Source organism: Cuculus canorus, chromosome 6, assembly GCF_017976375.1.
Source record: "Cuculus canorus isolate bCucCan1 chromosome 6, bCucCan1.pri, whole genome shotgun sequence".
NCBI lineage: Eukaryota > Metazoa > Chordata > Aves > Cuculiformes > Cuculidae > Cuculus > Cuculus canorus.
In genome coordinates this window covers 472,973-498,204 of record NC_071406.1, presented here as the reverse complement: position 1 = coordinate 498,204, position 25,232 = coordinate 472,973, and the positions used below count along the sequence as shown (strand labels likewise).

At 50.6% G+C, this 25,232-nt stretch overlaps 1 protein-coding gene across 2 annotated transcripts in view; it reads right to left on the bottom strand.

Annotated features, from left to right (window-relative positions):
- The window catches only part of ACVR1 (activin A receptor type 1), a 55,212-nt gene extending 38,559 nt beyond the window's left edge, over window positions 1-16,653 (bottom strand). The window contains exons 1-2 of one of the 2 annotated variants that reach the window (XM_054069314.1): window positions 16,480-16,653; window positions 15,651-15,704 (exon numbers count right to left, since the gene is read on the bottom strand). Coding sequence is in view for 1 of the 2 variants with exons in the window: in XM_054069313.1 (XP_053925288.1) it covers window positions 16,480-16,487 (8 nt within the window). In the remaining variant the exon portion in view is untranslated. The remainder of the gene's footprint in view (window positions 1-15,650; window positions 15,705-16,479) is intronic. The other variant, XM_054069313.1, reaches the window with a different exon arrangement.
- Window positions 16,654-25,232: the final 8,579 nt, after the last annotated feature.

Genomic DNA, 25,232 nt, shown 5'->3' with positions numbered 1-25,232 from the left:
AGCTGCAAAAAAAGGACTCTTTAACCATGACTTTAATATGTTATTTTTCTATGTCAGTTTGCTGAATAAACACAGAAGTTAATACATCATCTCCAAAACTCCTGGCATTCACCAAATATTGTGAACTTACCTGACAATTTGAGCTAGTGAAAATACAAATGGTCCCTACTAGTTTGTGCAATAGTCCTCTGCCTTTTGTTTGTATAACACCAGGGACACGGGTAAGGCTGCGTTTGCTTGTTCCGGAGCTTCGGGCTTGAACTGCTTCACTGTTGTGTGATGGAAGGGACTTCCTTCTTGTCCCACTCAAAGCTTCCAGAAGAGACCATCTAATATTCCCTGTGGATTTCCAGAGCAGAGATAATCCAGAGTGAGGCCAGCAAAGTTTGGGTGCAACGAAGCAGTGGACTCCTGCTGCTTGAAGCTGTTCGTGGGTCGGGTTTGTTTTCCATGAGGAGCCACTTCTCCAATGAAACACAATCTTCTCTCTGCCTAGAACCTTCCTGAATTAGTAGGGCAGCATTTCCTTCATACCTGCTTCACCACCACACACTGAAGTGAAACTTAGCTACCTAAAATAATCACCGAGCATAAATCATTTCATGAAGAAAAGCACTTCCATTTCTCCTCTTTCTGCTCCCTTACTAACACCATCATTTTCACTCATTCCAAGTCCTCCAAAGAGAATGTTTTCATTCCATTTTCTGGAACCTTCCAGCTGTCTCCTGCCCTAGGAGAACCTCACCTAGACAACACAGCAGAAAGCCTTCACATTGCCACCTTGCTCACTAAAGTTTGAGATTGAACTGGAAAGCAGCTACGGGAAGGCAAGAATGAATGGTGCCCAAAATATTCCTTCCCTCCACCACGAACTGACAGGAACGTGGAGCCTGGGGTCCACCACAGGGCATCACAGCAGCCAAAGGCACCAAAGCAGCCTAAGGTGACCAACTGCCTCTGCCACTCACATTTTGATTTCAAAGTAGCCTTCAGAACAGAAGGCAGTGCATGATCTCAAACTGCTTTTTATTTAATAGCTGGGTTGAATGCTTCGTGTTCCCTTTTTCCTGCCAGATTCTGTGGGGCGCAGTCAGGGTGCCAGACAGCTGTCAGGTTCAGCGATGGCACTGACCTCTCAGCAACACAGCATCCAGCTTTGGTGAGGACAAGGGGTGCCAGGCCCAACACTGATCCACAGACATAAAAACACTGCTGCAAGAAACAACTCCCAACAACAGATCTTGAAATAACAGCCCTTGGAAGAGATGACTTCTTACCTGCAGCTGTTTAGAGGGCCATGTATTTCTGGACCTGCAGCTGTACCGTACCATCCAGTTCTCCTCCTCGAGCAGTAATTAAACTCTGCATAGTATCATGGAATGGTTTGGGTTGGCAGGGACCTTCAATGCTCATCCAGTCCCACCCCATGCCATGGGCAGGGACACCTCCCACTGGATCAGGGGCTCCAAGGCCCATCCAACCTGGCCTTGAACCCCTCCAGGGATGGGGCAGCCACCACTGCCTTGGGAAACCTGGGCACAGATCTCCCCAAGATCTCATATCAATCCTCCCCTCTTTCAGCTGAAAATCATTCCCCCCACCCCCCCGTCCCTGCACCTCCTGATCAAGAGCTCCTGCCTCAGCTTTCCTGGAGCTCCTTGTCAGTTCTGGAAGCTGCTCTAATGTCTCCCCACAGCCTTCTCTTCTCCAGGCTGAACAACCCCAACTCTCTCAGCCTGTCCTCGTACAGGAGCTGCTGCTCCGGCCCTCGCATCATCTCCACGGCCTCCTCTGGACTTGCTCCAACAGTTCTATGTCCCTCCTGTGCTGACTCCAGAACTGGATGCAGGACTCCAGGTGAGGTCTACCCAGAGTGGAGCAGAAGAGCAGAATCCCCTCCCTCACCCTGCTGGTCTCACTGCTTTGGATGCAGCCCAGGACATGGTTGGTTTCTGGGCTGCAATCACATTCTGCCAGCTCGCGTTGGGGTGCTGTCGGGTGAGAAGCTCAAGTCCTTCTCCTCAGGCCTTCTCTCCATCCATTCTCCACCCAGCCTGTGTTTGTGCTTGGGATTGCCATGACCTCGCTGCAGGACCATATGCAGGCCAAAGAACATGAGGCAGTTCTTGTCTACAGACCACTGGGAACATGAGTTCTGAGCAAGGGCTCTGGTCAATGTCTGTGTCGGAGCATATCAGTGCAGCCTTAGCTCACTGGTCACCAGCCAGGAACGAAGGGGTAAGACATGTTGGAACAGCTCTGTCATTCACCCCTGCAAAAGCCTGTGCTGCAGTGATGCCAGCTCACAGCAGGCCAACGAGCCACAGTACAAAGCCCCAAAACACCGAGGTTCCCACAAACAGGCCTGTAAAGAAATCAAACGGCTTCAAAATAACTCTGTGGCCAACCTTCTAGGAGCAGAGCTGCCAAACTGGCAATTCCAGGACAGGCTGCATGAGCGAGGGATCCTTGCAGGTCTGCGCTGCTCCCCTGGAGAAAACAATCCCCAGCCACCTGCAAACCCAGCCTGTCTGCACAAGCTGCTGCGGGTGAGCGACACTGCCCAGACGGTTTCAGCACTGCAGAGGGTATTTCCACCCTGCTCAGACCACGCCAGTTCTCTGCGCCACAGCTTCAGGGGCTGCATTATCCCACGCTGGCGCTGGAGACGTTTTCTTATACGAGGGTAAAGGTTCCTCTGGCCCTTCCATATGGCTCTAAGACTTCACCTTCTTTCCGCTTCCTCCTGGCTCCTCTCTCAAATTCACAATCTCATTCTTAGAAATGCTAAAATGACTGTGCCATTATTCCAAAGCACGTCACACCCCAACCTTTCCAAGATCACACAGGATATACCCATGGAATGACCACCCAACATCTCCAGACACAGACACGGTCTTGCTTTTGCTGCAGCCACTCCTCTTGAACAAGGAATTCTGCACTCAGGATAGAGGCACAGGATGGAAATTTTTGGACTACCATCAGGAAAAAAAACAGAGACAAAAATGCTGAATAAACCCTGCTGTGTCAGCACACTGAGTCAAAGAGAAGCTAAGCAAAACTCAAGGTTTAAAAACAAACGCAATCCCACATCATTTGGAATTCTCCCTGGTGTTCTGGAATTTTCAAACCAGCATTTCACATTTGCACAGGAGGAACAGCCATTTCAGACTTTGGCATGTATTGCAATGCTCCCAACTCGATCGAGGTGATTTAAATTACCAAGTCACAATTTAAGTAACCAATCTTACACCCGATTTTGTACTTATTTTTGTTCTCTTCCAAAGAAAGCTTCATTATTTTCCAACACAAAGGAACACATTGTTAATAAGGACTTTAAAGACCATTTCCCAGGTAAAAGGCAGTCATGTTAGGAACAGCAGGGGACGGAAGGGAAGATGATGACTTTAGGCTGTTACTGAGGGTATGCTGTGCCAGCTCGCAGTAGCAGGAGGGACCATGCTGAAGTTAATGCTGCAAATCCAGTTTTTAGAATTCACATTGTACCGTAAGAGAAAGCGAGACATTTCTTGTGATTATTCACTCTTACAAAAGGATATTTCAAAAGTTTACTTTTCATTAGAAAACAGGCTTACAACAGCTTGGCTGTGCTAATTACGCAAGGAAAGCTACCAAAACATTTGTGTACCACAGCCAGCTCACTGGGCAGAGGACACCGCTCCACAGCCATTGAAACACCTTAACCAGACCCAGCCTGTCACCCGGTTGCACGGGGGGAATGGGAGCACCCTATTCCTAGCCCAGAGACCAGACGGAAACACACTTCTCCATCCCTAGCAGCCTCAGCTCTGAACCCACCGGCCAGGCCCCAGAAATGGTTTGGATTGGGAGGGAGTGCTTAATCACCCTTCAGTCATCTTCATTACGCAGCTGGGGCTAGCATTTATTAAACTTCATTTAGCATTTACTGCGTTCTTTTATGAACAACAACAAGCAAACAAAAATGCAAATTAAATTAAACGCAAACAGTTCAAGCATTTAGGTTAAAATTAACTTTTCTACTTTAAACACACAAAGGTGAAGTCTGTCTCTCCAGGACCTCAGCCCCAGTACTGCTCCTAGGGCAGCCAGCTCAGGCATTTAAAGGTTCTTATTCGCCCTACTCCTTCCACAGGCGTCTCTGTTCCAGCTTTCTAGCTTTTACCGCAATTCAGAGCAAAATCAAACGCTGCATATTTTTTTTTTGTATGAAAAATCTTTACCATGTTCACTTCTTCTATTTGAACGTTTTAAATGACTCACAACAGAGAAGACAAGTTTTTGCAGGTTGTTTGTTAGGTAACAAAAGTGGCCTTTCAAGACAAGATAATCAACAGAATCTCCTTTAACAATCACATACTTAAATATTCCCTCAGTGTCTCGAGAAGCTGATCCAATGCTGTGTCAGAAAACCCACTGTGCTTTTTCCTTACTATGTGAGAAAATCCACTTTAATCCTAAGCTACAGGATCATAGACTAGTTTGGGTTGGAAGGGATCTTAAAGATCATCCAGTTCAGGGTTTGCCTCTTTTCTTTCCTTTGGGGTTAGTTTTGCATCTCAGCACAGCAAACAGCAGCCTCTTCACCAATAATTATGACCCAAAAAGCAGATAACATATTAAGCACAATCTTCTCCTCAGTTGCTAAAGCCAAAGATGACAGCATACCAGCTGTGATGCTAAGAACAATTCGGGTAAACACTGAACTGCATCACGCTGTCAACTACCAATTTACAGACACCTTTTTCAATAGACTGTGTTAAACCCAGTGGGTTTGGCTTCTCAAACACTCCCTTTTTAATTAATATGCCCTTACGAATTGGATCTGGGACATTCTGGGATGGTCAGGAGGGCTGACAGAGGCATAGAGCCACCCCAAGGCACAGTCACATCTCTGTCCAGAGCCACCTCGAGCACAACACAAAGACCAAGAAAGCCTTTGGCACTAAGACATACAAGGAACTAAAAACAGAGCTGTTACTTGTGTAGTGTTACAGCGAGGCTGTGACTCCAAAAGATGAGCTCTGGAGAGCTGAAAGAATCGCTCTCAAATCACCTTCCAGAGCTATGGGGACACAGACACATCTTCACTATGCTATACATTAAGGCATCAGCGTTCACAACAGCGTGTTCCTTTTCAGAAGGATCCCACACTTCACAGACATCCAAACACACCTGTGGGACTGAAACAGCATCAACCACATTTAAAACACCTTTATGCGTTTGGAAGGACATTTCAGAACTTCGAGGAACAAAACTGGGTGCCATACCCTTCCACACTGCTGGCACACCCAGCCCGCGGACGCTGCAGTTCACAGCTAAACCTTCATCTCGGTTTGGGTCTCTTCCCTTCACGTCAACGTTCGCTCCCCACTTTAGAAAGAAGACTTTTCTATGCACATTCACCCACCATACAAGAATTTCACAGATGCTCACCGAGCCCTGCTCCTCTGAGGGTCCATGAAGTTCCAGTTGCGCTGGGTCTCTGCTGGTATAATTTGCACAAGGGAGATGGCGAGGCCTCCTGCCTCTGCACCGTGCAGAGCAGTTCCCTCACACCTCCCACCAACAAGATGCTGTTAAAATGCCACAGTCCTCACCCTGTGTGATGTTACACCATGCAGAAAAGACCACTCCATGTCAAACTCACAATCTGATGCCATCCCATTTCAGCCACAGGCCTGGCATTCACCATTAACTCCTCTCCCAGTGACATGGAAGAGTCCCCTGCCTGAGCAGGCTTCTTTCACCTCTACCCCACCCTGTATCCACAAAGAGAGTCTAACTCCATCTCAGTTCTCCAGAACACTGCTTTCAGAGGCCTGGCAGAAGAGGAAACCTCCACTGCCAGCACACAGGTCCTTTGTGCTGTAAACCTTGGGATCCCAGTGCCAGGACCGCTTCCAGTTGGCAGGTGCTTGAATCCCAGAGCTGAAGACCCCACCCACACAAAGCAGATCGCTTTGGTTCTGTGAGTCCCAGGCGGGTTCTGGTCTCACTTCTACAGGTTGCTACCTACACCCAAATTCTTTGGTCCTCCTGCCCTAACATCCCCTCAGGTCTTCACCAAAGCTCACTGAAAGAGGATCCTTTGCTCTCCCAGACTCTCCATAAAGTCCTCCAACGTTCCCAAGTGGTATGAAGTCTCACAACTACATAATCCTACAAAGAAGTCTGCCCTGTTATAGATCTGTCAGGAGCCAAAAGAGCAAGGAGAGCACTCTTAGGGAGAGGACTGTGATCTACTCTCAGCTAGGCAGCACCAAGAAAACCAGCGCCTTCTCTGCTCACTTGGAGCCAAACCCCTGTGTTTGAACCAGGAGGCAGTCAAAAAGCTATGAGTTAGGTTCCTTCCCTCACCAGAAAGAGGAAGGGGTGACAATCTGTTTAGCTTTCACTCACATTGCGGAGCACACACACATGCCTGAAGAAACACGCTTACTTCTCTTTCCAGATTTCCCATCACATCCAGGAGAAACTGTCAATCTCCCTCTTCAAAGAGGGAACCTGTTGATTTCTTCAATCAGGTCTCAAAATCACGAGACAAACACCATAGTCTTTGAAAGGTCAAAAATTAAAGCCTTCCCTGCATCAGAATATGTCCAGGAATGTTTCTAACTATTTCTTGTGGGAATGATGCAGGTGCTCGCAGGAAACTCACTCAGGCTGTACAAGAACTGATGCTGCAGAGTCAGAATGACGACAAGAGAATCGCACAGAGGAACAGCAGCCTCTGAGCTGCATTTACTTCACTTCTGAATGGCCTCAAGAGCACAAACACGCTCTCAAAATCCCTCTCCTTTGCTGGCACTGACCAGCGCATTGATGTGCTGCAGCTCCGTTAACCCGGCCTGGTGGAACGGCCTCTAGTTCATTCACCTTTCCCTACTACTCAGTCCACTCCCCAGAGCTCTGCACCCTGCAAATACTGCCTTTTAAAGCAAAGCCAGAACCATTCACACCCTCAGATCCCAGGGCCCTCGGTGCTCTCCTCTGCACACAGCAGGGACTCATCTGGAATAAAGAGAGGTCACTTTGGGAACTCAACCAGTGTAACTATAATGGGTCTGCATGTCAAAGTTTCACAAACCCCCAGACCGGGAACAAAGCAAGTTTCACTGCTGGCAGATGCTCTGCTATGGCAGGCGTAACACCGCACTGCGGGCTCAGAAACACCCGTCTCTCACTGGAGCCTTCAGTACGGGCATAAGGCAGCTGACAGCTTTCAAGCATGAGTCTGGCCTTCTGGATCCCTACTACATCTCAATTTGGTGTTCCCAATGGAGAAACAAGATGAAGTTCCAGCAAAATTCTGAGTGTTGCTGGATATTAGAGTCCAATAAATGTTTTATTTTAATGTTTAACCAATAGCAGGGATCAAAACCCAACTGAAAAGATGGAAGTCAAAGACTTGTCCACTCATTCCACTCCACATTTGCAGAAAGCGTGGAAATACCATGTTTCTCTCACAGAGTATTTTAGTGTCCCTAAAGTCCTAATTTCCATAACTTTGGATACTCATATTTTGTACTGACCCTTCAAAACATGATTTGTGTCGTAAGGAACATGCATGGATGGAAGGGTCTAAACAGCTTCAGACTTCAGAACAGGTTTTGCAGAACAACTACGCACCAGTTTGCTTCAGAGGTATGGACGGGAGCCTCACAAGTGTGTAAAATGCCTACACAAAGGCAGAAAAAGCACCCTATGGTCTGGGCAAGCTGGAACACATCGCTCATTGAGAGTATTCCCTACTAAAGGCTGATGCAAACACGTGGGGTCCACAAGCACACTAAGCATCTACATGGCATTTCTGGTGCGTTTCTAAAGCCTGGCTGGCAATCAGCTGAGAGGAGGCTGAGACAGACAGAGACAAAGCAAAGCCAAGGAGTTCTTCAGGAATGGAGTGCACAGTCCCAACAGCAAAAGCCAAGGGGCAGGATCCACGAGAACAGACGGAGGAAAGACCAAGCCATGGTACACTTAGAAAACACGAAGCCACCAGCCACACTCCAAGCTGTGCCGGCCCTGGTGCTGCACGGGCTTGATGCTGGAATCTGCAGGTAGGAGCACCAGATCCCTGGCTTCTCCACAGCCTTTTAGGAGGAGCTGCTTCTATCCCAGTGACTTGGAATAACTTGCATGTTTCTTTCTGGACAGAGAAGCGTTCAAATTATGTAAAGATGCTGGAGGACAGCCAATACTCAAAGATTTAACCTTCCTAACCTCAAAGCAGAGAGGCCCCTCTGCTCCGACACAGACCTGCGAGCTTGGCTGGGTTAGCTTGGCTGGACAGACTGCCTGCGAGAGCAGAAGGACTGCAGCAGACAGCCTCTGTGCTGCCTCTTCAGCCAAGACAGCTCTGAATCAAGATAAGCAGAGATGGTTCCACACCGCATTTACTCCCCAGCACCCTCAAGATGAAAAACGGGCAGAGGGAAAACAGCCACACAAGCACCTTTTTATCACCATCACTTCATTTAGACTCAGATCCACACAAGTCTTACAATCCAGTCCAAAAACACAGGTCAAGGTGAATAACCATTACTGAGATCAAGGCCAAATAAGTAAGAATGAACATCCGGAGAAGAACTTCAGCCTAAGTTTCCCAAAAATTACTTTATCACCATCACCAAAAGCACAACCCTCCCAGCTCTTGTTTGGGATTGGGGGGAGGGGGGTAGAGAAGGATGTCCTAAAATCCCCGAATGGTTTGTGTTGGAAGGGACCACAAAGCCCATCCAGTTCCACCCTCGTGCAACGTGTAGGGACACCTTCCACTGGATCAGAGGGCTCATCAGCACATTTTTCATGAGCAAAGAGTACATCTAAAATACTTGATCATTTCACTCAAGCCAGTATTTAAAAGCCAAACTGCAAACACCTTTTTTTCAGAATGCACAACTCATTCTAATTCCACCCCTAAGTAGATACGAATGAGCTAATTCAATACTCACATGAGTGTGCTGCAAGCCATACATCTTTCCATTCCGACAACAGAAAATAGGGAGTCGCACACACTGCACTGCTACAAGACTGACTGCCACATTGAATCCATTGCCAAACCATCCTACAACTGGTGTTTTAGCAGGCTCCTACACAGACCCACAGCTCCAACAGGCAATTACACTCCAGCATCAGCAGACTGTAGTTTAATGGATAAAAAAAACCCCAAACTATTACTCTTTATGAAGTCAAGAAGAGTTTCACCATGCAACACAGACACGATTTTTACCAATAACCACCAACCTGTGAGGTACCACCTGCCTTCTCTCAAATGTAACACAATACAACTAATTTATTCTCTTAAACCAAGCTATTATCTCTTCATTTTATTTTCTCTTTTAAGATTCAGCCTTAAAATGACTTAATTGTTGCAGTCCACCCCCACAAACACAGGAGACAACTTTATTGCAGCAGAGAGCCCTAAATAGCACCGTCTGTTTCAGGCTGACTAATACAAACGCGCAGTTTGTTTAATTTTACATTTGTTCCTAGGGAGATTCAGACCCCATCTCTTCCACCTCCCATTCGGTACTGACTGACATCGTAAGAATTCATCCACCCCTCCAAGAATGAGCAATACAGGCAGATGTGCCATCACGCGCGGCGTCACAGGGGATGGGCTGGCTGCCGCACTCATCCTCATCCTTACAATACGAAGGAGAGGCAGGCTTTAGAGCCATGGCACATGGAACCTCCAAAAACCTGTGTTCAAGCGCAACTCGCTGTAACCACCAAGGTCAAGAGCAAGGAGGCAGCAAGGAAACCTGCAGGAATTCTTTCAGGGGAGAGGACCATACCAGATCCTTCTGGCACTGACAAACCGGGCCAAGGTGCTCTCTGCAAGCAGCCGTGGCCACAGCCAGCAAACTGAACGCTCCATGACGCACTCCAGTACAACAGTTTTCACAAACACAGCAAGGAGCGCACACCATCCTCCACTTCTGCCCAGCCACTCCTGCCTTTTGAGATTCCTCCTTAGCATCAGCACAAAAAAACCCAACAAACCAGGAATTAATATGGATTAGAACCGATCTGGCAAAGACAGACAAACTTGTAACCAAATCCAGACTTATCCAGTTCTCCACGTGGCCACAGAGATGCCAGAACAGGAGAAAGAACAGCGCAGGGAGAGGGACAAGTTCTTACTTCCCCGTCATTAGTAGCCAGCAAAAAGGCTTGCACAACACCAGCACCAACTGCCTCCAACTGCTCAGCCAGGAACCCCAGGCCATTCGGAGGGGAGGGTGGAGGGGCCTGCTGAGGCACACAGACTCCAAACGCAGAGATCAGCAGCTTGCAGGACTTCAAAAGCAGCCACTTCGAGCCTCCGAGCTATCTGCCCAGCCAAAGGCAGCCGCAGAAAAGCTGCCAACCTGCTCCTACTGTTACAGGATACTTGCCAGACAAACTGCAGACCTGCAATTAGAAGAGGTGTTTGCTGGCCTCTCTGCTGCAGCTTATTAGCAGAGAGGTAAGGCTTGCAGTCAGAACAAGAAATGCCTGACCTCCAGTGAGTGCAATGAGCTACAACTGCTCTGTAAGGCAAGGAAAAGGTCCTCCCTACCAGTTTCCATCCAGCTGAGGCCAGTCTGTAGCTTCAACACGCTGAGAAGGCACGCGGGACAGAAGGTTCAGAATTAGTATCGTCTCCCCTTCTCTAAAATCCCCTAGGTAACAGCCCCTGGTGCTCCCCTCCACCATTACAGACAGCTGGACTCGATTACCTTAGAAGTCTTTTCCAACCTTAATGATTCTATGATCTCCTACCTCCATCTTCACTCATGTCAGACAAGGCAAATGAAGAGTCTAACGTCTGCCTCAATCACCAAGCTGGAGGTGTTTGGTTTTAATAAAGTTGTAGTCTTCCTCTTCCTAGACAGGCTTGAGTTCTTTTACACCACGCCACAAGCACTTCCATCTTTTCTGAAGCACTGCAGATAGCAAGCAGTACCATGTCTGACATTGCCAGGAGCAGTTTAACAGGGGGAGATGCACTGACAAAAACAGCTCCTGGGGCTGAGCAACCATTTCGCTGGCATTTCAGGTCAATGGGAGAAACAGAAGAACAGCAAAACATACACCTGACTTGGCAATGACCTGCAGACTCCAGGAGCAGCTTGGAGCAGACACTTAGTAAGAAGCATAAGGAGATAGCACACCAAGGTCATTCTTCCCCCCTCCCCTGCCCCCAGCCTCACACTTAGAGGTAAATTCCCAAGCACAAAACTGCATCCGGACCACTGCATTTAATGGTCCACCCACAGACCTACGAACCCACACGATTCCCTCCTTAAAAAAACCCACCCATCTTAAATGTCCCATTGCAATCATCCTGTCACAGAAACAGCACTGCACAAACCCCACCGTTTTTGGTCATTTTACAATTACTGGCTACACCTGTCTTCCCTAGTTTTTACAGCACAAGAAATCACATCAAACATCACTTCCCATTTACTTGCATTTCAACTGCAACATTAAAACTTCTACAGTATTTCCTTTCAAACATCTTTCTCCTCAGCAAGAGTCAGTTTAGGCCCACTGCACCTATGCCACCTCACAGAGCTGTGTGGAACGAGACTGAGCCAACCCCATGCAAAGCTAAAACAGGCCCTGAGCATAAAGAAACCCCTATCTAAGAACAAGGAGTTACCCTAATGGCTTAGAGACTCATCCTGCCTTTGTACTTAGACAGAGCAGGATCACTTGAGATGAGGGGTATTGATGTTGAGGGCTTTAGAGGAGTTTAGGAGCTGGCTGCACACTAATTTGTGAGCATAAAGAGCACAGAACGTGTTCTAACCAGACCTGGGCAGAATCCTCCATCCAACAGGCCCCAGGATCCAACAGGCTGCCTGGCCCACCCGGCACAGCCACCATGCCACAGGGCAACATGCACAGCCTGCACCGGTCCAGCACTGGAAGCCAGGATGAATTCAACATGAAATGAGAGAGCAGATTAAAAGAGCCCTGTTTAAAACTGGGACCATGTAATAACTGGCAAAGACGGCAATGCAGCACCTGATGTTGACTCTTCACTGGCAGGTGAATCATAAGGCCAGTTCTGGCCTTCCAGGGAAAATCTGCATCTGACTTGCTACTACAGAACACCACATTTTCACATGAAGGAGCAGCAATGTGCTTATTTCACTAGGAATCCCAACAAACTCCTGATGCTCCTCTAGGAAACGGTCAGCATCCAGTGGGATTAACATCAGAGATGAGATGCAGTGCTGGTTTATAACCACAGTTCAGTGCAGATCTTGTTGTGAGCCAAAGTCTAAGAGCACAAACTGAATAAAAGTGAGACTTATGAATGTGAACTGCTCCACAACAGGAACCTGAGAACACGAAGCTGTACCCAGGTAATTGCAAAAGTCCACGTTCTAAGGAAGGGATCACCCATCAGCTGAAACCAGGGCCATGCACTCAGCCCAACATAACAAAGACAACTACTCCCTTACAAGGACTCACTGCTATTTACCTGCACCCCATGGCGTTTGAAAGCATTAGTCTAAAACTGTTTTGGCTGCAAACATGGTGAAGAAAAAAGCAATTTACAGCAAGCGTTTCCATGGAATTTCATACATTTCACAGTCAATAGCATTTTCTAAATTCATGACCTCAAAACTCTTTGCAAAATGATGCAAATTCACCTTTCCAACACTGCTAAGAAATACCATCATTCCCAAATTCACAGATACGTAGCAGATGCAAATGACCTGTGTCCTTAGCGCAGTCGCTGACAGTGCCCGTAGCAGGATTTAAAAGCTGCATTCAGACAGTGTTGGATACCTTTGTAACTATCATGCTCCTAAACCCTCTCAGTCTCGACCACCCTCAGGTCTCAAAGCAAGGATGTTATTCCCTAATATATATGGGTACCCTCCCCAAGGCCGACCTGCAATCCATCCCAATGGATCGCCATGAATTCTCACGCACAGGGAGGCTGAAAGGGAGCAACTTCCACTCGAACCTACTGCATCCACCACCACCACAACCTTCTGTAACCGCACAGGGGAGTGGGCTTAGTTTTAACCTGTTTATACAGAGCAGAGGAGACAGAAGAGCAGATAGTGAAATGCCCATCTGAAAGTTCCAATAGCTAAGAAGGCATGTGAATTCAAGCAGCTTCTTTTTTGGCAGGGAAGAGGGGGCTAAAAAGGGTGCCTAATTATTTTACAACGGCTGTCCCTAGATCCTATTTTAGCATCAGGCTCTCATTAAATTTAAGCATGACTTCAGAGCACCAGCTGGCCAAAAACCCTGAAACAACAAACCCCACAAACACAACCCACCCACGTCACCCCACTGGTGTTCTTTCTCCGCCTGTGTTCTCCTCCCACCCCAAGCGCTTCTCCACAGCTACAGAGCCCGCTGCTTTCTCCCTTCTCAAGCAGCACACAGCTCATGAGGGAGCAATGCAAGGACAGAGCAGGGGTTAAGAGAGAGGGAGGATGTCCCTCTAACCTTTCTATCCCTCTCCCAGGCTCATTTGCATACCTCCCAGCTAGAGCAATTGGATGACTCTGCCGTTGCTCTGTCTGACAGTTTTGGCAAGATGGAGCAAGCCTCCACTCCTTCCCTGCTGGACACAGCCTGAGGACAGGCGAACCATACCACGTCAAGTTGTGTTGCCACATGCTTCCCCACTGCCCAGACCCTTCCTGTTCTCTTATGCCCACACTGGGACTCACCAGACAACTATAGCATCATCCATCAGGAGTAAAACAGGAAGAGAAACCCTCTCCGTAGGCCTAGGATGATGGGAAACTTAATTTGGAGACCTAGCCTCAAAAACAGATAAATTTTGCAGGAAATGGCTATATTTAGCCCTCCCCTTTCACCCCAGCTCCTCAACACATTCACATCCTCCTGCAGAAGAATATTGTTAGAGCTGAGCTTTAGCAGCTCACCTCAGCAGAAAAAATGCAACCAACTCAATATATGCTAATATAAGAGAGTGTAAGCAGTCATCAGAATATCAAATAACCAGATACTAAGGCATAAAAAGAATCTCTTATGTCCTAAAGTGTGTTAATTGCCAGCTCCAAGAACAGAATGCTGCCAGTTACTTTTTCAGCCCACGGAGGGTGAGGCTGAAGCTCTGCACGCACCGTTCAGGCCTTCACAAATAGTTTTGTAATGCACTAACGCAGCCACAGTTTTCTCCACAGACAGTACAAACACTAAGCAACAACCTCAACAAATGCACAACAAAAATATTTCCAGTTTCCTAAAGTACATATAAAAATAAGCCATGAGAAAGTGAGTTGGCAACAGCTCCTGAGCAGTGGAAAATCTGGAGGGACCGTGGAGGCCCTCTCTGGAAACAGCATCAGCGTCAGGGCAGTAGGACTCCCTTTTCTCAGCCTGCAACTTTGAAACACGCTGCAAAACTTGAAAATAAAAATACATGAGACCCTTTTCTTAATTTAAATAACAGCCTCACCTTCCACAGTCTCAGCCTAACTCTGATTTAAGGTAAAAGTCGCTTATCTACATGCTACATGGGTGAGGGGTGATCTAAGTCACAGCGACAGCCCTTAAAGTTTGTCCCGAAGCAGCTGGAGGAGACAAAGCACAGAGGTCTGCTATCAGTAACTGCTCCAAGACTATGCCACGGGGAAGAAGCAGCACCCTCGTCCACCCCCCCCCCGGAAGGCAGCAGAGGAATGCAGCCCTTATCCCGGCAAACAAAACCCGAGAGGGAAGGCAAACCTCTCAAGCCATTGCACACACTTAACACCTCTCAGGGAGGGCACAGTGATACGGGAACTTTTATTCCCCTGAAACAGATCTGCAATGCCTCCTCCACAAAAAAAAAAAGTTAGAGGCATCAAAGGAACCAAACAGAGCTGCCCAGGAGAGCTTTCCACATCCAGGATTCCAGCAGGCCCTGATTTCAGTTTCAAGGCAACTCCAGACTCTTCAAACGGCACTTGACCTTCAAGGACATAGCCTGGAGAGTATCTACCAAGTCTCTGCCACATTCCAGAGCGCTACCGTTCTCCAAGGATGAAGTGTGAGGATCACAGGGAAGATCCCGTTATGGGAAACAAAAGAAAACTGAAGATGTAAAAACAGAGCTGTCACTGCCCACAGCAAACTGCTACAACCAGAGGAGGCTGCTTAGACAACAGAGGAGCTTCAATGCATGCCATGCAAACACGTAAGATTTGGGAAAAGAACCCGGTCTCTTCTGAAAGCTCAATACATCATTTCTAAACAGTGTTTTTATACAGAAGTGCTAGCTCTGCAGCTCAGTACAGGCTCAAAAGTTTCCACCTCACAGCGCCACCAGGAACAACGCTGTTTTGGTGAACCAGTCCCTCCAGCACACCTACACAAAACCCCTGCTCTCTCCCAGCTGCTAGAGACAAGCTTCTCTCTTAACGTGGGGAAATAAAAGTGGTTTAGCTCCAGTTTACTGTAAAAACAATGCTGGAAACAAGGGGTTTTAACACATTTTTACAGACTAACCAACTTGGAATGACTGCCTGAGCAGCTTCCCCCACCAGACTCATGCTCCTGACTCCACAGACCTGGTTCATAAAATGTCAGAACGTCCTGAGCTGGAAGGGACTCACAAGGATCATCAAGTCCCAAATCCCGTTGAGACGCTAAAAGCCTCGAGGTTAACTCACAGATCTGTGCAGGCTGAAAGGTCCGTTGCCTGTTCCAAGTGACCATTCCATCACCTGCAAAAGCCCCGAGAGGAACTCAGGAACAGTACTGCCATCCCTTCTATTTCATTACGGGACTGGAAGCTGCCTGGCTGTGACCGAAGCAGACCTCACCTGACTCCCTGTTCAAGATGCCATCCTATTAGCCAGGGGAAGAGCTTTTCGCAGATAACGTGTGCTTGGGGCTGGGGCTCCTCCCGCACCCTGGAGAGCGGGCACAGCCTCACTTACAGAGCTTGTCCAGGCTCCCCCCGTCCGGAATCCCAGCGCCTGCTCCCCAGCCCAGATCCCGCTCCCGGAGCCCCCCACGTGTGCCGTGACCCCCAGCGCCTGCTCCCCGGCCCGGACCCCGCTCCCTGGGCACAGGGCAGCGGGCACGGAGCAAAGCGGCCGCCTGCTCCGAGCGAGCCCCTCTGCCGGCCCCGGGAACACTCCCCTCCTCCGGGTAGCGGCAGCGGGGGAGTCGGCAAGGCTCGCGCAGGGCCGGCAGGAGGGGGAAAGGGTCTGGCAGAGACCCTCTCGCCCGGCGGGAGCAGGACGGCTCGGGCAAGACCCCCGGCACCGAGGAGCCCGGCAGAGCACGCTCCGCCGGGCGGCGGCGGGAGAACTGGCGGGGCTGGGGCAGCGCCGGCGAAGGGAAAAAAGAGACTCGGGCAGGGACAGCGGGAGCTCGGGGAGGGGCTGCGGAGCTCGAGGACGACCCGCGGCAGCGCGGAGACCGGCACAGCCGCTCCAGTCCGGCGGCGGCGGGAGAACCGGGGGGCTCGGGCAGGGCCCCCGCCGCACTCACCTCCTCATGGCGGCTGCGTGGCTAGCGCGGCGGGCCGGCCATGGGCACGGGGCGGCGGTCGGTGCCGCAGCGCTGACAAAGGGGCCGGCGCGGCGGGCGGGGCGGCGGCGGCGGCGGCGGCAGCGCCCCGCCCGCAATGGCCGCCGGCACCCCGGCTCGCCGTCACTTCCGGCCGACGCGTCGCGCGCGCCCCCTGCCGGCTGCCCCTCACGTCACTTCCTGTCTCGGGGGCGCGCCGGCTCCCCCTGGCGGCAACATCCCGTGGCGTCACTTCCGGTCGCGGTGGTGGCGGAGCGGCCGGGGGTGAGAGGGCGAGGGGAGAAGTTGGAGCGCAGCATGGGGCGGCTTAAAGGGCCCTCAAAGGCCATCGATCTGGGCAGCCTGGGCCGGGGCCTCCCCGCCCGCACAGCACAACATTCCTCCCTAAGATCTCATTTCAATATCTCATCTCAATCTCCTCTCTTGCAGCTCAAAATCGTCCCCCTCGTCCTAGAGCAGTGATGGCTGCCCCATGCCTGGAGGGGTTCCAGGCCAGGTTGGATGGGGCTTGGAGCCCCTGAGCCAGTGGGAGGTGTCTGATCCAGGGGTGGGACTGGATGGGCTTTGAGGAACCTCATCTTCATGGCCTCCTCTGGACCTGTTCTAACAGATCCTTGTTCTTCTTCTGTTGGGGAATATCCTTATGTTTTCCAGGGAGACGGAAGGTGAGGGACTAAGCTGAGCAAAAGCTGAAAGCTGAAGGCATGGAGTGGCAGCCTGAGCTGGCCTGGCCTGTAACCGCAGCCGCGGTGTCGTGGTGCGAAGCCACTGCTGGCTCCCTTGAGAAAGGCGGGTGCACAGAGGGGTTGGGAAGTGCTTCTCAGAAGCTGCTTTGTGCATACAGTGCGTTTATGCTGCACTCTCCATATGGGACCAGGATTTGACTCATCATGAGTAATAGGAATATTTTAAACAGAGAAAAGTATACTGATTCCCTTAAAAATACAAATAGGTTTGCATTTGGCTCAATGGTACAAGGCCAGTAATTTTCCAGAGTATTCTGCCAAATAACTGAATGTGACATTCAAGTAACTCCTGTGTAGGAGTTCCTCGGGAGGAAACACAGCTCTAACGAGGACCATTTTCCAAACGAGAAGGCAAAAGGTTGAACATTTAAATCTGACTTTGCAGAATCTAAGTAAACACCTAGATTTCCGGATGTGCTGAGCTTCCTGTGAGGCTCCGCAGGTGGTGCTACAGGCAGCCCATCAAAAAACCTTGCTGCAGCCAAAAATGTCTGAAAACAGCAGCCCACGTGATTAATAGAGCTCCAACACGGGGACATGGATTAAAAGCCACCTCTAACTAGTGGCAGGTTGCAGGGTTTCCAAGTGACAGGAGAAATCATGCAGGTTAGAAACACTTTGCACAAAAAAGTTCCTACTCCACTTTTCATTGAATAAGAGGAGTTTGGAAGCTGTGGTTTTCTGAGGAACCCAGGAGTGGCTTTAAGGGACAGCTGCTGCTAAGCACTCCTTCTGAGCCACAGAAAGAATGAACTGGGACTCAGCAGCTCCTGCCCACAGCCTCGCATCACTAATCACATGCAGTTTACATGCAGCTGATTTTTAATTAACAGTGAAGACAAGGGAAGAATTAGGTTAGTGACGTAGTCTCAGTATAATCTGTAACCATGACTTGTTTGCTGTCATCTCAAATACCGCTTCTTACTCATCACTATAAGCATCCTTACAAACAAATTTGCTCTCCAAAAGATTTGGGTTTTTTTCCCAATTATCTTTTTCTATCAATGTTGTAAGCATTGTTAGGAAATGCTAGTTGTGAGTAGATTTTTATCAGTAACTACATTTTTTGGGTATGCCACTGGGCTGTGGACTAAGATGAGCATCATGACAAGGTGCTCTGTCTGATGGCTTTGGGGAAGCACTAAAACACCCAGCTTTTCTGGTATTTTACAGTCCCCCAGGAAAGATGTTAGGGATTTAATGAGCGTATTCACACATAGCTGACTGCAGAGCCATACAGGGAGTGGAACACGATTACATTTGGGAGCTTCCAAGCCAACGGCAGATACCTCTTGCAGCTGCTCCTTCCACGCCAGTGAGCAGGCTGTAAGTTTTTCCTGGGTGATGTTTGTATTAATGGTGCAATAATGGCACGTCCATGTGAAAGGAGTGTTATGGGCATGAATTGCCACACACAGACATTAGAGTAAACCCATTAATGCAAATATGTTCTTCAGAAGTATGTGGGCCCTGAAAAACAATTGGAAGTAGAGCACAGCCTTTGTTGTAGAGCAGGTTCACCCTGTCGTCCTTCCACACAGAAAACTACCAATGAGACAACAAGCATTGCAAAATCCAGCTGCTCTGTTTTGGAATTACAGTCATAGAATTATTAATGTTGGAAAAGATCTCTCAGCTCATCCAGTCTAATCATCAGCCCAGTCTCACTGTTCCTACTAAACCATGTCCCCAAGTGCCATACCTACATGCGTTTTGAACCCCTCCAGGGATGGGGACTCCCCACTGCCCTGGGCAGCCTCTGCCAGGGCTTCACCACTCTGTCAGGAAAGAAGATTTTCTTAATATCCAATCTAAACCTCCCCTGGCACAACATGAGGCTGTTTCCTCTTGTCCTATCGCTCGGTGAAGAGACCAGGGCCCAAATTATTACCATGGTCACCTGAAACCCCTTTGTACTTCATAAGTTCTGCCTCTCTGGAGTGGCTGAAATTTCAATTAAGACCACTCCACAGCCCTTTGTGAGGGTACAAACAGCTCACACTGTTTAAAGATGACATAGAGGAAACCTTGAAAGACTAAGGAGTTGTGGGACCCCAGACCAGCCACCCTGTTCCATAAAATGATCTCCCTTTAGACTTGTGATTTTCAGTTGAAGGGCAGATGTGCTGCTTTCAGGAGCCGGCTTGACTCGGCACACACAGCAGGCAGCCGGATTAATCGGCGCCCTTGGAGCGTATCTCCTTCAAGGAAGTTTGTGGGGATATTCCCGCACCAACACAGCTCCCCATGACCCTACGGGCAAGGCGTGGGAGGCGTCATCGCACAGCATGCAGAGTGACAGTGACGCTGTGGAGCAGTGAGCAACGTTCCCCTCCCACAGGACAGCAGCCGGCAGCACTGGGGGGACCTGATCATGTCCGGGCTGCCTGGACGGGCACTGCTGCCAGGGGAGGCATGGTGTGATGGCTCAGGCTCCGTATGGAGCTAAACAATGACACCTGTCCAGCACAAAACCCCCATCACCCAACACTACCATTCCTCGTAAGAGAACAGTAAAAGGTATTTTTGTGAAAGTACATGAAATGAGGCTGTACATGAAAAGCTGACGTAATAATTACTTGGAGTATTGCTAGGGTTTCAAACTCCTCCAGCATTATTAAAATCAGTACATAAGGGCTTTGCTTATGCGTTGGAGGTGAGCTGCGGCACAGAAATAATAACCCAGATGACCTTCCAAGCTGCTGCTTGTCATGCATTATTTTCCTTCGCCTCAGGGAAATTTCTGAGTATATATTTATAAACACACACATGCAAATAAGCAAATTTCACAGTTGTAATGCAGCAACGGTAACATTGCTGCCCCTTCCCAAGTCATTCTGAGAGCAGCTGCTGAGAAACCCCCAAGAAGTGCTTGGGTTTGAGATTAAAGAGCTTGGCTTAATATTCAGCTGTGATAGATGTGACAGAGTGCATCTATTTCATCAGGCGTCTGTGAGTCAGGCATGAGTCACAAAAGGAGCCACGCTCGGGCTGCGGCAGACACCGGCGAGGCCTGTCCCAACAGCTCCGGTGCTTGTGGAGCTCCCATTAATTCCTCGGCAGAGATTTAATTAGTGCGAGGACAGGACGGAGGGCATGCGTGGTGCTCTGGCAAGGGCCTGACCCTGAGCACCGTCTTTGTCCCAACGTCACATGTCCACCTTCACATCACAAATCCCACAGACCATGGTGGCTCCACGGAGCCAGGACCCAGCCCTGAGTGATTAACAAGAACAGATAATTGCTACTAATTCAGTTTTGCACAAAATCACAGTATTATTAAATTAAGCAGACCATGTTCTTGCATCTGGGCCTCAGCAGCATCGCTCATTTTCATTCCGTCTTTTCAAACTAGCGCTTGTAAGGAGTCCTCTCTCCCCAATCCCATCACACGCAGTAGTTTGTTTCTACCAAAACACCCACCAAAAGGCGCCCAAGGTCTCGCGTTGCACAGATCCCCCGCCCGCGGCTGCGCAGCTCCATCCTGCTCCAGGTGTTCTTTAGGAACAGACACCTGGAATGTATTGGAATTATGTCAAAAAGCGAGCAACTAAAGCTGCACCCCAGGGGGGTGGGAGACCTCCCAAGCCAAGCTTCAGCCCAGGAGAGCTCTCACAGCGGAGCCACAGGGCTGAGCGTGGGAGGTGGGGTGGAAAAGCCAACAAGCTCTTTGCCATGTCTACCACCAAGGCCATGAGAGAGGCAAGCTCTCCCGCGGCTGCTGGTGCACCTCTGCTCACTGCGATGCTCAGCAGGGTTTGCTGGGTGAAGAACTGGCTCCTTTCTCCCCAGGGCGCTGTGACGCGGCTGTCCCACTGCCCGCTCCTGCCGGGATGGGTGTCCCCGGTGCGTGGCCGCCCCTTCTCTTCCCGCTTGGCTGCGGGAGGGGTGCTTTTTTTGGCTTCTGTTTCTGTCATCTGGCATTTAAATGTAACATGATATCTTATTGCTAACAATTATAGCAGCAAAATATTTAAGTTCTAGGGCTTGTAACACATGGTGCCGATGTCCCGTTGCCAAGCCCCGCGGGAGGTTCCCGTACCCTGCTCTGCTCTCACTTTGAGTCTGTGCCAGCAAATGGACATCAGCCCTGGCTGTGTGGCAGGGGGATTGTAGCCAGCACCAGCACACCCTGAGGCAGCACTGAACTCCTTTCCATCCCCGGGAGAGAGGAGATGACCGTGCTCCTGGTGCCACGAGGGAGAGGAGGAGAGCAGCTGCGCTCCCCCGAGGCAGTGCCTGCCCATGAGGCACCGCTGGTGGCGGCTGCCCCCGAGCCTCCCCTCGCAGGGCTTCCCGCACCCACTGCCAGCGGCATCGAGCTCGGCGGCATGGCGTGTGCCAGCTGGGCAGGAGGCAGCGGCGAGATCAGAGCAGGGATGGCCCCGTGCCCTCCGTCTCCAGCCAGGGCCCTGGCTCACCACCCAGACCAGCGCAGGTGCTGGTTGCGCGCAGGGTGAGGTGGGGCTTTTCCAGTGGGTCCCCACACTGGGGCAGAGAACGGAACAGCAGAAGGACACGCTACGGCACATGTGTTTAACTGCTCCCGCTGCAGCCCTGGCAGTCAGTCTGCAAAACCACCCGGCATCCCCAGCCCCTCGCCCGCCAGCCCGCTGCCCCTCCGCCCTGTCCAGGCCAGGACCAGGGCTCGGCACTGGAAATCTCCCACCAGCCCTCGTTCTGGAGGGCTGCATTGTGGAGGTGGTCGGAGCTGTCTGAGAATGATGCTCTCCTGTTTCACAGTATCGTGCTGACAAACCTGGGCTTGACTCCCGGCAGATCGAGTGTGCAGGAGGGCAGCGCGGCACAGCCCTCTCCTCGGAGAGTGCCTCAGCCTCGGGCACCTGGTGTGGGCACCTGACATCTCCCCGGGGACGGGTATTCCTCCACCCACAGCGGCCGCCTGGTCTCTGTCCTGAAGGTGCACGTCCTGAGCGCCCCGCTGTCAGGGAAACAGGAGAGGCACTGAGTTAGGGAAGAGAAGGGATGGACTGAGGGAAGGGATGGACCACAGGAGCGAGTGGACCAAGGGAAGGGATGGATTGAGGGAAGGGAGGGTCTGAGGGAACGGATGGGCCACAAGAGCAGATGGACCAAGTGAGGGTATGGACCAACAGAAGGGAAATGGGACAAAGTACTTCAACCTGCAAACGGCAGCATTGTCTGCGAGGGCGGCTGTGTGCTTCTGTGCAGGTTCGAGCACATGGCATGGTCTAATAAAGAGCTGTCTGCGTGTTGGTGATGAGGGAAGAGTTTAGCAAAGATGTGTCCAAAAGAAAAAGGCAAAGGAAAGCCTCTCTCCCTGTGAGAGGAACCATTTGCACACACCAGGTGGCACCTGCCTCCTTCCCTAACAGCCTCGCTGAAAGGCACTGGAAAATAGAATCTGAAAATGAACTCCTAGCAGAGAGGGTGTGTGATTCAACATCGACTCAGTGCTCAGACCCTCCCCAGGCAGCAGCACTGGCGCTCGGCGGAGCGGGTCAGGATGGGGGAGGCTACCCAAAGCCGAGCCACCCTCACCCACTCCCGCGTCCCAGCCCTGGACAGGCAGCCTGTATGGCTCCGGCGGCACAGGGAGGGTTTGGGAGGCAGCGGGATCCCCTCCAGCCCCCCGGCTGCTGAGCTGGCCTGGCTGGGGTCACCCCGGGCCGCCAGGAGGTTTGTGTGCGCCCCAGATCTGCCCTGCACCTCACCCAGTGGAGCCTAACGGCCTGTAACCTTAGATCACAACAAAGGTGTTTTAGAGCGTTTTGTCACACACAGGGCAGCACAGTTATAGCTTTGCTGACGCAGGACACGCTTCTGCATTCGAATGCAGGACGCCACGGAGGCCTTTTCCGTTTGATCCTGAGCTTTCCACAAAAAGAAAATGCAAAATATGATCGCGTATTAGAAACATGGTAGAGCTGTAAACAGCCTCTCGCATCAAGAGCCAGACCGTAACCCCAGCACCCAAACCCTGGCACACACAGCCCCAGCACCCAAACCTCAGCACCCAAATCCCTAAAATCAGAGCAAAGTTGGAGTCGGGGCAGATGTTTTAGTGTATCACAGCACCGTGCTCCAATTTCAATCCTTAAAAAATGGCCTTTTCTAATATAAAAGGAAATACATTTCATATAATGAAGTTCCCACATGGCAATCTCAACATCATGTTCTGAAAATGCCAGCTCAGGGTGACAGCAATGAATCACTTTTTGTTTGGGTATTTTGCGGAAATCCATCAAACCAGACTGTCATCCCTGAGATGTATTTTCCTTTGGCAAATTACCTTTTACAATGGGAAAATGGTCTGTGCAAAACCTGCCAGCAGCCCCAGCCCCTGGCTGCTCTTGAACCCCTTTTTCCCTTCCGAATGGCACCACCCGCACGCGCTTGTGGCACCTCACACCCCAGAACACCGCAATGCTTCCCCAAATTGATTTGGCACTGAGGATGTATCGGTGCCAGCTGTCTCCAAGGTTAACCATTAACTCTGGCGGTGACATCGGCTGCATGCTGCTGTGCCGCACTGCAAGCGCACAAACCTGGGTCCTGTTGTGCAGCTGGCTGGGTCCATCCCAGCGCCCAGGCTCCAATCCCTTTGCTTGTTTCATAACTCACCTGTGGGCCTGGAGCTGCTCCTGGGCTTTCCGGCACGGGAGCCTGGGCTCAGGCTGGGGCAGAGGGCAGCTGCCACTGTGAGTGCCCTGTGCTCTCCCTCACTCACACACCCATCTTCCCAGGGGTGGCGTTACTCTGATTCACCATAGATCTTGGGAAGAAATTCTTCCCTCTGAGGGTGGGGAGGCCCTGGCCCAGGGTGCCCAGAGCAGTGGGGGCTGCCCCATCCCTGGAGGGGTTCCAGGCCAGGTTGGATGGGGCTTGGAGCCCCTGATCCCGTGGGAGGTGTCCCTGCCCATGGCAGGGGTGGGACTGGATGGGCTTTGAGGTCCCTTCCAACCCAAACCATTCCATGATTCTAGCACAGAAAGCAGGGAAAGGTTCATTTCCTAGCTCAGGAACACACAGGGTGTTCCTGCATGGGGACTGCACTCATTTCAGCTGCAGTGGTTCAGATTTAAACCCATGTAAGTGAGGGCTGCTTCTGCATCTGCAAAGTAATTTATCTAAATCCCTGCCTCTAGGAATGCAGTTACAGTTAAATGTCCCATTTCAAAATCATCAGAAAAATCACACCAATACTTACAAAATGCTGCTGCCACACAGGGAATGTTCACATTCCTAAGTCACAGAACACAGAATTCCTGCACTGCAAATGGATTTGAATACAGCATGAAGGTATTCACAAGCGAGTGCTCCTTCTGGGGCTAAACCTGGCTTTTTTTTTTTTCCTGGCACGTGGCAGCCTATGGAGGCACTGTGTTCTGTGCTGGCTTGTGCATGTTTAATGAATGTGTGTGTTCTGCAGAACTGCTGGAATGATGGCCTCCCAACAGCCCTGCCGCTGCGTGTCTGCTCGCTGAGATCTCCCTCCTGAGCGACGGCACCAGAGGAAATGTGCAGCTGGAGCAGAGACAGGCAAGAACACTGCTTGCTGCTGGAGCTGCTCCCCTCTCTGCCGGGCCACGAAGGGAGCTGCGCAGGAGGGCATCCGCGATACCGCAATAACTCCACTAAACCCTCACGCTGTGACAGCGCAGGCAGTGCCATGCTCTGATCCTGCTACAAAGCCAGTGCTGACTCCGGCTAGAAAATAGTGGGTTTAAACCCAACAGAGCAGCTTTTCCAGAGGGGCACGAGGGCCCAGTCTGGTGGGACAGGGCACCCTGGGATGCAGGCACAGCACCGCCTCTGCCCAGACAGGATTGGGGCCCCAGGGTGTCTGCAGCGCGGGCAGGGTCCCTGCCATGGTCAGAAGGGAGCCGGCATGCTTTGTTCAGCATGGGTACAGGTGGAAAAGCGGCTCAGGCTTGTCTGCAACTCCAAGAACCATCCCTGCAACGAAGCAGCAGTGCTCAGCCC